This window comes from Dryobates pubescens, chromosome 22 (genome assembly GCF_014839835.1).
Source record: "Dryobates pubescens isolate bDryPub1 chromosome 22, bDryPub1.pri, whole genome shotgun sequence".
Lineage (NCBI taxonomy): Eukaryota > Metazoa > Chordata > Aves > Piciformes > Picidae > Dryobates > Dryobates pubescens.
This window is the reverse complement of record NC_071633.1, coordinates 14,294,567-14,307,116: the sequence shown is the minus strand read 5'-3', so window position 1 is coordinate 14,307,116 and position 12,550 is coordinate 14,294,567. Positions and strand designations below refer to the sequence as shown.

The 12,550-nt window shown below is 60.6% G+C and overlaps 1 protein-coding gene across 1 annotated transcript; it reads left to right on the top strand.

Moving 5' to 3' along the window:
* The first annotated feature begins 955 nt into the window (after nucleotides 1-955).
* On the top strand, nucleotides 956-11,062 carry PATL1 (PAT1 homolog 1, processing body mRNA decay factor). Its single transcript, XM_054171896.1, has 18 exons — nucleotides 956-1,032; nucleotides 1,871-1,982; nucleotides 2,123-2,334; nucleotides 2,429-2,506; nucleotides 3,604-3,798; nucleotides 3,878-3,979; nucleotides 4,098-4,187; nucleotides 5,221-5,429; nucleotides 5,509-5,598; nucleotides 5,778-5,955; nucleotides 7,027-7,150; nucleotides 7,282-7,379; nucleotides 7,484-7,543; nucleotides 8,049-8,197; nucleotides 8,744-8,903; nucleotides 9,269-9,424; nucleotides 9,987-10,078; nucleotides 10,909-11,062. The coding sequence occupies exons 1-18, from the start codon at nucleotides 1,018-1,020 to the stop codon at nucleotides 11,060-11,062; spliced, it is 2,274 nt and encodes a 757-aa protein (XP_054027871.1). The 5' UTR covers nucleotides 956-1,017.
* Nucleotides 11,063-12,550: the final 1,488 nt, after the last annotated feature.

Genomic DNA, 12,550 nt, shown 5'->3' with positions numbered 1-12,550 from the left:
AGTTAGGGAACTTGGCTGGGGAAAGGGGGCGTGGGTGGGGGGACGCAGGGGATGCGGGTGGGGAGAGGAGACATGGATGGGGGGACACAGGGGCACAGCGGGGGGACACAGCTGGAAAGAGGGGACACGGATGAGGGTTTACAGTTAGGGGACATGGCTGGGGTGAGGGGGCATGGATGGGGGGATACAGCTGAGGGACATGGCTGGGGTAGGGGACGTGGAAAGGGGGGGCATGTCTGCGGAGCGGGGACAGCTTCAGGGATATGGATACGGAGAGGGAACATGCAAGGGGGGACACAGCTGGGGACAGGAGACACAGCTGGGGATAGGGAATGTGGAAGGGGAGTCACAGGTACAGGTAGGCGACACAGAAGGGGGGACACAGCTGCAGATAGGGGATACAGAAGGGAGGACACAGCTGGGGACAGGGGACACAGCAGGACAACACAGGGAGAGGGGGTATGGCTGGGGAAAGGGGGCATGGCTAGAGGGACACATCCAGGGATCATGGCTGGGGATAGGAGTCGCAAAAGGGGTGACAGGGGACACGGAGCTGACCCCGCAGGTCACAGTGTGGTGGACGTGGCCACGGGTGCGGGTGGGAACAACACTGGGGGATGTGTTTATGAATAGGGGACACAACTGGGGGGCATGGGTTACAGTTAGGGGACATGGCTGGAGGGACATGGCTGGGAGGACACGGGTGGAGATGGGGGACATAGCTGGGAGGGCATAGCAGAGGGGACACGTCTGTCGGTAAGGGGCGAAAAAAAATGCCGCTGGCCCTTTAAGAGCAACCGGGGTGGAACCTTTAAGCACACCAAGGGGCGTGGCGTCCGGGAGACCACGCCCCCTCACGGTATCCCGCCCCCTTGCCCTTCGCGCCTGCGCCGCTAGCGGAAGGGGCGTGCGTGATGACGTCATGTGCGTGCGCCCGCGGCTACGCATGCGCGGTTCGGCCTGGGGCCGGAGCGGGCGGCGCGGGGCCTACGGGCGGTGGGCGCCGCCGCCGCCGCCATGTTCCGGTATCAGGTAAGTGGGGAGGGTGGAGAGAGGATGGGGGAGGGTCTAATGGGGAAGGAGGAACGCGGACCAGGGTGGGGAGGGCACGCGCCGGGCCGGGAACGGGTTCGTTGCGCCCCCTTCCCACCCTGGCCCGCTCTCCCCCCTACCCCGCCTCTACCGGCTGCCGTGAGGCCTGCGGAGGAACCGGGAAGGTGTTGGGATATGGAGCCGGGGAGTGTGCTGTACCCCCGGTACCGGAGGGTGGGGTTGGGGTGGGGGGGGTCACTGGAGAGTATAATGGGGCAGGGAGGAGGTCACCGTTGGGTTCTAGCGGATTAAGGAGAGGAGTGGAGGGGGTCCCTGGCGTAGTGTAACGGGTTAAGGAGGGGGCTGGGGACGCGTAACGGGCTGGAAGGGAGTCACTGGGGAGGTATAATGGGGCGAGGATCGGAGTGGGGAGGTCACCGAGCAGGTGTAAAGGGCTGGAAGGGAATCACTGGGGAGATATAACGGGCTGAGAAGAGTCGGCGGGGGGGGTCGCTGGGGTTGTATAATAGGGTGGGGACAGAAGCCTGGGGGGGCACAGGGAGGCGTAACAGGCTCTGTAGTGCAGAGATGGGGAGTCTGACCAGCGGGAGAGGGGTCACTGGGGAGGTGTAACAGGCTAGGCAGCATATAGGGGGTCATCAGAGGTGGAGGGGGGGGGGGTCACCTGAGGAGTATAACGGGCTGGAGAAGGCATCATCTGGGAGGTGCAGCATACTGGAGAGCAGAGGGAGGAGGCCTCATGGAGGGAGCAGGGGTTATGGGGTACATCTAGGGGTGAAAGACCAGTGCTGACCCCCCCCATCCTCGCTCTCCCCAGTCCCTGGAGGACTGTCCACTGGATGAGGATGAAGATGCCTTCCAGGCCCTGGGGGAGGAAGATGAAGATATCGACCAGTTCAACGACGACACGTTCGGAGCTGGGGCTGTCGGTGAGTGCTGGGAGACTGCCCCTGCAAACCACCCCTCACATCCTTGGGGCTGGGCCCCACCACCCCAGTGATGCCCTCCCTGCACCTGTCCCTCCCCACGGGGCCCTCCCTGTGCCTCCCTCACCGTGGGTCCCTCGCAGACGACGACTGGCAGGAGGCACACGAGCGGCTGGCAGAGCTGGAGGACAAACCAGTGGCCAACAGGGAACAGGATGGACCCAGTGGGGAGGATTCAGACCTGCTGGGTGAGCCTGAGGACACCTTGGCTGAACGTCTGACCAGGCTGGTCATCGACAGCGAGCTGGAGGACCCTGCCATCATGCAGGCCGTGCAGACCAAGGTCCCCGCTCAGGTAAGAATGGGGCTGGAGAGGCTGGGGGATCCGAGGTGGGAGAAGCAGGGGAGGGTCTCAGCAGCTCTGTGCTCATTCCCTCTCTGTGTTCCAGCAGCCTGGAGGGTTGAATTCCAGCATCTGGGACAGCTCAGCAGTCCTGCGGCGGATCCGGGGGCCTCTTCTCACTCAGGTAGTGGGGGGGTGGCAGTAGCCATAGTGGGGGTGGTAGTAGCCATGGTGGGGGTAGGGATGCTGGGGGTGTGGTAGTATCCATGGTGGCTTCCTTAATGCTCCCTCCAGACCTCCTCAGCAGTTGATGTGCTGTGTTGCTATGGGCTGGACAGTGCTGGAGGGGGGCACCCCCCAGGTCATTTTTGCCTCTGGCTGAGTCTGTGTGGCCTGAGTTGAGCTCTAGGCCTTCTTAGACATCACCCCTTGCAGGGCTGGAGAGCCAAGTTGGGGGGTTCTTGGTGATCTGTGGGTCCCAGGGATATCCTGGTGGCATCCCCATGTGGAATATTGGTGCCTCAAGGCAGAGGAATGTCATTTGCTGTGATGTAATTAAGAGTCAGGTTTTTAATTGCAGGCAGAGTGTGTTGTGTGGCTCTGCAGGGCTGGGAGCTGAGTGTGGACCTCCCATAGTGGTTGTGGCACAGCCTTGCCACCACATAAAGGGTCTTGGGAGCCATGTGGAATGTGTGGAGCCAGGCCCTGAGGGTTCTCAGGACTTCCCAGGGTTGGGGGCCAAGGAAGTGGAATGAGGTGGGGGGGTGGGGTGGGAAGAAGGATGTGGCTGTCTTGTGCTGGGGCAGTCTGTGCTGGAGTCTTTGTTGTCACAGTGACTTCTGGAGGGTGTGAGGGTTGGAAGCCTGCTGTGAGGCCAGGCTGAGAGAGTTGGGGTTGTTCAGCCTGGGGAAGAAAAGGCTCCAGGGAGGCCTTGTGGTGGCTTTTCAGCACCTCAGGGGTGCTGAGGAGAAAGCTGGGGACAGGCTTTGGAGCAGGGCCTGTTGTGACAGGACAAGGGGTGGTGGTTTGGATCTAACAGAGGGAGATTCAGACTGGAGAGAAGGAAGAGAGTGGTGAGAGCCTGTCCCAGGCTGCCCAGAGAGCTGGGAGCTGCCCCAGCCCTGGCACCACTGCAGCTCAGGTCGTCTGGGGCCCTGAGCAACCTGCTGTGGTTGGGGATATCCCTGTTGGCTGCAGCAAGGTTGGACTAGATGAGCTTTGAAGGTCCCTTCAACCCAACCCAGTCCATGATTCTATATTCTCCTGCTGTTCTGCTGGCAGGAGATGCCCTCTGTGTCCGTGCTGGACTATGCTCTGCCTCAGAGACCCCCTCAAACCCGAGAGGAGGAGCGGGACCCCTCGGAGCGGGCGCTGCCGCGCCGCTCGTCGTCCCCTGTCATCGGGAGCCCCCCGGTCCGGGCTGTTCCCATCGGCACCCCTCCCAAGCAGGCTGCAGTGCCCAACTTCAACCAGCAGGTACCTTCTTGGGGCTCAGAGGGTGCAAGATAATCTCTGAGGAGCTCCCAGGGTGACTGAGCTGGGTCCTTTCCCCTAGATCCTATGTCCAAAGCCTGTCCACATCCGAGCTACGATGCCTCAGCGCTACCCTGCTCCCTATGGCGAGAGGATGTCCCCCAACCAGCTCTGCAACGTCCCGGTACCACCTCCTCCTCCTCCTCCTCTGCCACCCCTCTGTGTGGGTGCTGCCTTTGTGCCCCTCACCACTGAGAGTTCCTCTGCCTTTCCCAACGCTTCATTCCCTTCTTTTTCCCCAGAACTCCTCCCTTTTGGGCCACCCCTTCCCTCACAGCGTCTCTCCCGTCCTCACCCACCTGCAGAGAGCGCAGCTGCTTGGAGGAGCCCAGGTAAAGCCCTTCCCAACCCCTTCCTGAGCCTTCCTAACCTCCCCTCCACCACAGCCAGGATCTTTTGGAGAGCCAAGAAGAAAGCTGGGGACAGGCTTTTGAGCCAGGCCTGTTGTGACAGGGCAAAGGGTGATGGTTTCAAAGAGTGAGATTCAGACTGGAGAGAAGGGAGAAACTTGTGATGCTGAGGGTGGTGAGACCTTGTCCCAGGTTGCCCAGAGAGTGGTGGGAGATGCCCCATCCCAGGAACCATTGCAGGCCAGGTTGTTTGGGGCCCTGAGCAACCTGCCCTAGTTGGGGATGTCCCTGCTGACTGCAGAGGGGGTTGGATTAGGTGACCTTCAAAGGTCTCTTGCCACGCAAACCAGTCAGGGATTCTATGCTACTCTTGGTGTGGCTGCAGGAGCTGCCTCTGTGCCTTTCTGCCCAGCCCAAACCCAGCCACCCTCTCTGGAACCTGCCTCGTGCCCCCAGGTCCCTGACTCTGGGTGTCCTCTCTGCCCTGCCCAAACCCAGCCACCCTCTCTGGACCCTGCCTCGTGCCCCCAGGTCCCTGATTCCAGGTGTCCTCTCTGCCCTGCCCAAACCCAGCCACCCTCTCTGGACCCTGCCTCATGCCCCCAGGTCCCTGACTCTGGGTGTCCTCTCTGCCCAGCCCAAACCCAGCCACCTTCTCTGGACCCTGCCTCGTGCCCCCAGGTCCCTGACTCTGGGTGTCCTCTCTGCCCTGCCCAAACCCAGCCACCCTCTCTGGACCCTGCCTCGTGCCCCCAGGTCCCTGACTCTGGGTGTCCTCTCTGCTCAGCCCAAACCCAGCCACCCTCTCTGGACCCTTCCTCATGCCCCCAGGTCCCTGACTCTGGGTGTCCTCTCTGCTCAGCCCAAACCCAGCCACCCTCTCTGGACCCTGCCTCATGCCCCAGGTCCCTGACTCCGGGTGTCCTCTCTGCTCAGCCCAAACCCAGCCACCCTCTCTGGACCCTGCCTCGTGCCCCCAGGTCCCTGACTCCGGGTGTCCTCTCTGCCCTGCCAGGCCGGCCGAATGTCCCCCAGCCAGTTTGCTCGTGTCTCTGGGCTGGTTGGGAGCCCCCTTCCCTCTGTCAATCCCAAGCTGCTCCAAGGCAGAGTTGGGCAGATGATGTCTCCTGCCAGCGGGTTTCGTGCCTTCTTCGGGGCTCCCCCGGCCCCCTCGCAGCCGCAGCACCCGCCGGGCCCCGCCGGCTCCCACCTGCAGAGCCTCAGGTAGGTGCCATCCCTTTTCTGCTTGCCCACTTCCCCCTGCTCTGTAGCCACCTCTTGAGGATTCCCACCTCTTCTCCAGGCCCCAGTCCCAGATGTTCCGGCCGGATACCACCCACCTGCACCCCCAGCACCGCCGGCTCCTGCACCAGCGGCAGCAGCAGAACCGAAAGTGAGTGCCCTGCCCCAGAGGGGAGCTGCCTGCTGTGGCTGGGGGCAGGGGGGTGGCTTTGCATCGACTCTGCTGAAGGTGGGGGGGGTCCTTGCTGCTGGGGATTAGCCTGTGCACCGCTCTCTGTCCCTTCCTGTAGCTCCTGTGTGCTCACAGGGTCCCTTCTTACCTCCTGCCAGCCAGCACCGGAGCCTCAACGGCTCAGTTGGGGACCGGGGAGGCCACCGGAGCAACCAGCAGGAGCGCAAAGACCCCTATGCCAACCTCATGCTGCAAAGGGAGAAGGATTGGGTGTCCAAGATCCAGATGATGCAGCTCCAGAGCACTGACCCCTACCTAGATGACTATTACTACCAGGTACCAGGGATGGGGAAGCACCCAGGTCTCTCCTGTGCACCTCCAGTCCCCTTGGTTGATGGTTGGCGAGCTCCTTAACCTTCCCACGGGGGAATGCTGTCCTCCCAGTGTCTTCCTAGTGCTCAGGGGGGATGTGGTGGAGGAAGCAGAAGGATGGGCTGAGGTGAGATGAGGAAGGGGAGAACTGCCTTCTTGATCTTGGATGAGATCTTCAGGGGTGAGGAGCTGGTGGTGGATGCTGGTAGCATGGATTTAAGAGGGTCAAGATAACAGGAGTGCAGCACGGTGACAACTGGACTCTCAAATCTCAGCTGGGTTTGAGGTGGGACAGGGCAGCTTCATGTGAGGGGAGTCTGGGGAGGTCTTCAAGCTATGTAGGATGGATTTGGGAGATTGAGTTGGTCTTCTGGGGGTGGTTCCTGGTCCTGGAGTGTGGTTGGTGGAGCAGGGAAAACAGTCCCCAGCAGGTGACGTAGGCCAGAGCAGTCCTGTCACTCTGTGGTGGGCCAGGAGGGACGAGAGCCCTCTGTGGGGCTGTCTGAGCTCTCTGGTGGGAGCTCAGCTGTGGTACCTCTGCTCTGGGGCTGGCAGGAGGCATCATGCTGACACAGAGGGGGTTTGGGGAGCTGTGGGTGAGCTGCTCTCCCAGTAAAGAAGAGGAACTGGTGCGGCCTCAGGCGGGATGTGAGTCAACAAAGCTCTGCCGTTGCGAAAGAGCCCAATGTTGGCCGGGGTGGGAGGCCCCAGGCATGGTGCTGACAGAGGAAGATGGGCCAACTGGAGCGTGCTGGGAGGCACTGGGAGCTGGGGAGAGAGGATTTGGCATTGTTTGTGTTGAGAAAGAGAGGGCTGGGGAGGAACTTTGACCTCTCTAATCTTCAAGGGGTGATAGAGGAGAGGGTGCAGTAGTCCTGGGGGAAGAGCAGCGGCTTCAGACGCTTGTGGTGCGTCTGGAAGAGCAATAAGGGTTGGGTAAGAACTGGAGCAGAGGCTGGGAAGAGGCATGTGTTGCATCAATCCTTACCAAGTGGCTTGGAGGGGGTCTCAAGCTCTCCTCTCTGCCTGCCTCAGAATTACTTCCAGAAGCTGGAGAAGTTGGCAGCAGCAGAGGAAGTGCACGGGGATGGTCCCAAGAAGGAACGCACTAAACTCATCACGCCTCAGGTGGCCAAGCTGGAGCACACCTACAAGCCAGGTAAAACTCCCCTTCCTCCACTCAACCTGTGGGTGAAGAGAGGGCACCAAGGGCCTACTTCTGGGCTGCAGGCAAAGCAGGATGAGGTGGGGTTTGACTCCCTTTGCTTCCCTTCTCCCTCCTTGCTGCAGTGCAGTTCGAGGGCTCGCTGGGCAAGCTCACGGTCTCCAGCGTCAACAACCCGCGCAAGATGATCGACGCGGTGGTGACCTCCCGCAGCGAGGATGATGTGAGTTTTGTGGCCCTTCATCCCCTCCCAATGGGGCAGCTGGTGCTCAAGCCAGCAGAGAAGCCACCTGCCCTGGTCCTTGACTCCTTGTCTTCCCCTGGCAGGAGACGAAGGAGAAGCAGGTTCGAGACAAGAGGCGCCAGACCCTCGTCACGATCGAGAAGGTGAGTTTGAGGAGGTTCCCTGTGACCCTCAAGGGCTCTGTGGTGAGGTGCAAAGGATGAAGAAAGGGCCAGGGAGACCACAGCACAGCACTGAGCTTTGGACATCCAGCTGGGGACAAGTCACCCCTCAGCAGTGGCTGAGAAGCTGCTTTGCAGGAGATGGGGAGCCTTGGAGAAGAGGAGCTGGGGCTGAGGACCAGCCATGCTTTCACCCTTTCCCAAAAGCAGCCTGGCCAGGCTTTGCAGGGCCCATTCTTGACTCAGAGCTGAGATGTTGGATCTCTGCAGCCTCCACAGGAGGGGATGGATGCTTGCAGGTCACAGATTCTCCTCACTCTTGAGTCCAAATGAGGCTTTGAGGTGATCCAGGCCCAGGACGCGTGGTTCCTTTCCCGGCGAAGTCAATGGGAGAGCCCTGGCTGGGGCTGGATCTCTACAGAGACGGGGCTAGTGGATCCCATGGCAAGATCCCTGTGCCCTGCTGTGATCCAAGTTTCTCCTGCAGACCTACAGCCTCCTCCTGGATGTGGAGGACTACGAGAGACGCTACCTCCTGAGCCTGGAAGGCGAGCGGCCGGCCCTGATGGGCGAGAGGAAGCAGAAGATCTGCGACATGTACGACAATCTGAGGGGGAAGGCACCTGGGCAGGACAGGTGGGTGGCTCAGAGGCCCTGAGCACTTGAAGCTCCTGAAAATGGCTTCCCAAGGACCTGTTTCCCAAGGAAAAGTCAGGCTGAGGGTTCCAGGGATGTGCTGGGGAGCTGGGGGGGGGGCTGAAGTAACCTTTGGTTTCGACCTCTTCTTGGCCGTTTTCCTCCTGCGATCGTTGGCGTTGGGTTACGGCCCCAGAGCTGCCATCCCTGCAGCTGGGCTGCTGCCTCTCTGCTCCTTGGGTGTCTCCACCCTGAGCTCTCCACCCATCCATCTCTGAGTGCCTCTTTTTAACTGCATTGCCTCTCACCTGACCTGGCCTACAAATGGCCAAAAGAAGGACCCAGGGCCTTGGTGGCTTCTCCTTTGCCGCTCCCTGAGGACCCAGACCTTGTCCTCCTGCCCATCCCATCAACCAGGCAGAGATTAGGCTTCAGGGTGTCCTTCCTGTGTTGTTTGCCCCTCCCCAGGGAGGTCCTTCTGGGGCACAGGGGGCTACCCACAGCTCCCAGGTGAGGGCTGGACACCTTTTCTCCTCTGCTCCGCAGGCCAAGCGATGACCACTTCATGCAGATCATGTGCATCCGCAAAGGGAAGCGCCTGGTGGCCCGGATCCTCCCCTTCCTCTCACCTGAACAAGCAGCTGATGTCCTCATGGCAACAGCCAGGAACTTGCCCTTCCTCATCAAGAAGGATGCTCAGGATGAGGTGAGATTCCAGGAACTGGGAATAGGGTTTCCCCTCACTCTGGGGTAGGCTTTGGAGCTGGATCTTCTCATCTCCACGGCAAAGGACGTGGTGGTTTCTTCCTCTCCTGGGAGGCTGCTGGAGGCCTGAGCTCCTGGCAGAGCCCATTTTTGAGTGCCTGCTGGCTGGCCCAGCACATCCCAGCTTCACCAGGAAGGACACTGCTGGTAAATGTGGCCTTTGTTTCACCAGCTCTTGGCTGAGTGCTCCCCCAAAGGGCTGCCTCTCTGGCTCCTCAGGTGACAGCTGGAAGCCAAACATCTTCTCCAGCCAGCCTCAAGGAAGCTCAAGTCCCTGTCACCACTGCCCCTCTGCTCTGTCCCTAGGTGCTGCCCTGCCTGTTGAGGCCCTTCTCACACGTTCTCTACCACCTCCCTTTGGGGACCGTCACCAGCCTTGTGCAGCAGCTAACGAACCTACCTCAGAGCGCGACCGCGTCGGCGCCCACCAACCTGCACCTCACTGCTGTGCTCCAAAACAAGGTCCTGCCCTCCCTCCTCCCTGGCCCCTCCTGCCCTCCCCCCCCTCCTCCTCCCCTCCCCCCCCTCCTCCTCCATCGGCTCCCTCCCCCCCCTCCTCCTCCATCGGCTCCCTCCCCCCCCCCCCTCCTCCATCGGCTCCCTCCCCCCCCCCCCTCCTCCATCGGCTCCCTCCCCCCCCCCCTCCTCCATCGGCTCCCTCTCCTCTGCCTCCCTGCCTCCCTCTCCTCCACCTCCCCCTCCTCCGCCTCCCTGCCTCCCCCTCCTCTGCCTCCCTGCCTCCCTCTCCTCCACCTCCCCCTCCTCTGCCTCCCTGCCTCCCCCTCCTCTGCCTCCCTGCCTCCCCCTCCTCCCTCTCCTCCTTCCCCTCCTGGCCTCCCTCTCCTCCTTCCCCTCCTGGCCTCCCTCTCCTCCTTCCCCTCCTGGCCTCCCTCTCCTCCTTCCCCTCCAGGCCTGCCTCCCTCTCCCCCTCCTGGCCTCCCTCTCCCCCTCCTGGCCTCCCCTTCCTCCTCCTCCTCCCTCCCCCCCTCCTGCCCCCCTGATGTCCCTCCCTCTGTCCCCACAGTTCGGTCTGTCCCTGCTGTACTTGGTCCTGAGCCGTGGGGAGGAGCTGCAGAGCTCGGATGCCAACACGGAGCTGATGCAGGACAACCAGTGGTGAGCGGATTGCCCTCGGGGTGGGGAGAAGGTGGTGATGGGGCTGGAAGCTGTGTTGTGTAGGGTCACAAGGGCTGGGAAGAAGGTGATTTGAATGGTGATGTCAGCAGCAGCACTGGGAATGGCCATGGTGCTGAAGAAAAGGATTGTGGAGTCCCAGAATGGTTTGAGTTGGAAGAGATCTTTGAGATCATGGAGTCCAAGCCTTAACCCAGCACTGCCAGGGACCACTAAACCATGGCCCTCAGCACCACATCTCTATGCCTTTAAAACCTCTCCACCACTGCCCTGGCCAGGCCTTGACAACCCTCAGGGGCAACAAATTGTTCCTCAAGTCCAACCTAAACCTGCCCTAGCACAATTTCAGGCTATTTCCTGTCCCTTGTTCTTTGGCATGACAGCCCAACCCCCACCTGGCTCCAGCCTCCCTGCAGGGAGCTGCAGAGAGCCAGAAGGTCTCCCCTCAGCCTCCTTTGCTCCAGACTCAACACCCCCAGCTCCCTCAGCTGTTCCCTTCCCCAGCTTTATTACCCATCTCTGGACCTGCTCCATCCCCTCAATGCCTTTCTTGGACTGAGGAGCCCAAAACTGACCCCAGGGGTCCAGGTGTGGGCTCAGCAGTGCCCAGTCCAGGGGGACAATCCCTGCCCTGCTCCTGCTGACCCAAGCCAGGCTGCTGGTGGCCTCCTTGGCCACTTGGTCGTACTCCTTGGTTCCACTGCCAAACGCCACGAGACGTCTGTAGGGCAGGGGCTCCCTGGGGGAGCTTGGTGAGCAGCCAAAGCCTCACCACCTCTCACCCTTCCCTTCTCCTTCCTCCTCTGTGGCAGGACTGAGCTGATGCTGATGGCAACCCGGGAGCTGCTGCGCATCCCTCAGGCTGCCCTGGCCAAGCCTGTGTCCACCCCTTCCAACCTGATCTCCCTCTTCTCTCGCTACGTTGACCAGCAGAAGCTCAACCTGCTGGAGACAAAATTGCAGTGAGTAGCAGCAGACATCTTCTTCCTTGGGTGGGGTGGGGTGGAACAAGAGAATGAGGGGTGGAGGGCAAGCCAGAGGTGCTGGGGGGTGCAAGTGTGGGGCAGAAGATGAACCCCACAGCTCCTCTGACCGCTCCCCCTCCCCCATTTGGTTGTTCCCTGGTACCAGCTTAGTGCACGGGATCCGGTAGAGCTCCTCAGCACAGAGTGATCCAGAGGATGGATGGATGGATGGAGGGCAGGAGGATCTCCCCCCACCTCACCCTGACAGCCAGCTCGGTGCCCCCCACCCCAAAATCCTATCTCAGGGTGGGGCTGGGGGGGGGTGGTGGAGGGGGGAAGTGTTTTGGCTGCTCCCCCCAACAACGTGCTGCCTCTCCCTGCTCTGCCCCCCCTCCCCTTCTTTCCTCTCTTTCCCACCCACCAGAAGGCTGCTCCTCCCCACACATGCACACTATGGGCAAAGAGGGGGGTAGGGGGGAGTGTGGGGCTGGGAGAAGCCTCCCCCTGCTCTGTTTGTGGGGCAGCAGGGTGCCCCCCACCCCCTGCTGACCACTGAGGCTTGGTTCCTGTCCTGCCCCCTCCCTCCCTTCCCCCTTTCCCTGGCTGTGTGAATGCTGGTGCACACTTTTTTGCACACTTGCCTTGGTCTTCCCCAAAAATCAGCTCCTTCCCTTAGCCCCCAGGGTCAGGCCCAGCAGCTCTGGGGGGGGTGAGGGGAGAGGAAGAGGTGGAGAGGAGTGGGGGGGGGGTCCTCTAATTGTGCTTCCCCCCCACCCCCCCTTTTTCCTCTCCTCCTCCAGGTGGGTTCTGCTGTTCTGTGCTCCTGGGGAATAAGGAGGAGTGTGGGGGGGAGGGGGAGGGAGGGGATAGGGTTTGATTTTACTTTTTTGTTCCTTTTAAATATTTTTTTTTTTGTGCTTTTAAAAAACAAAAAGAAAACAAAAGAGATTTGCACATTGTAGGTATTTACCCCCCAGAGTAACTTCTCCCTGCCATTAACCAGCCCCCTCCCAACCCTGGCTGCCCCCTGCCCCCCTCCCCCCCCCCCCTCTGACTGATCAAGTGGAAAGTTCATTTATTTTATTTTATTCTTTTCCTTTGTGCTTTTGGTTTTTGGTTTCCCCCCTCCCCCCCCCCCCTTGGTTGTTTTTGTTGTTGTTTATTTGGGGGATTTGGTTTTTTTTTTTCCTTCTCCCTCTCCTCCTCTCAATTTTTTTTTTTGGTTCTGGTTAATGAGAATAAAGTTTCTAAATTTACATTTTTATAGGGTATTGTAAATAAAGAGGAATTGTATACTGCCACCAGCTTGGCCTCTGCTTCCCTGGGGTGGGGGAGAGCACCAGGGGCCAGGCACCCCCTAACTCCTGAGGCTCCCCACACACCCAGGAACCTTCACCTGCCACCCCCAAAGACCTTTCCCCACCCCTCAGTGCACTCTTTAGCCTGCACAGTTCTTCCACACTGCCCTGGGGACTTCCACCCCTTCACC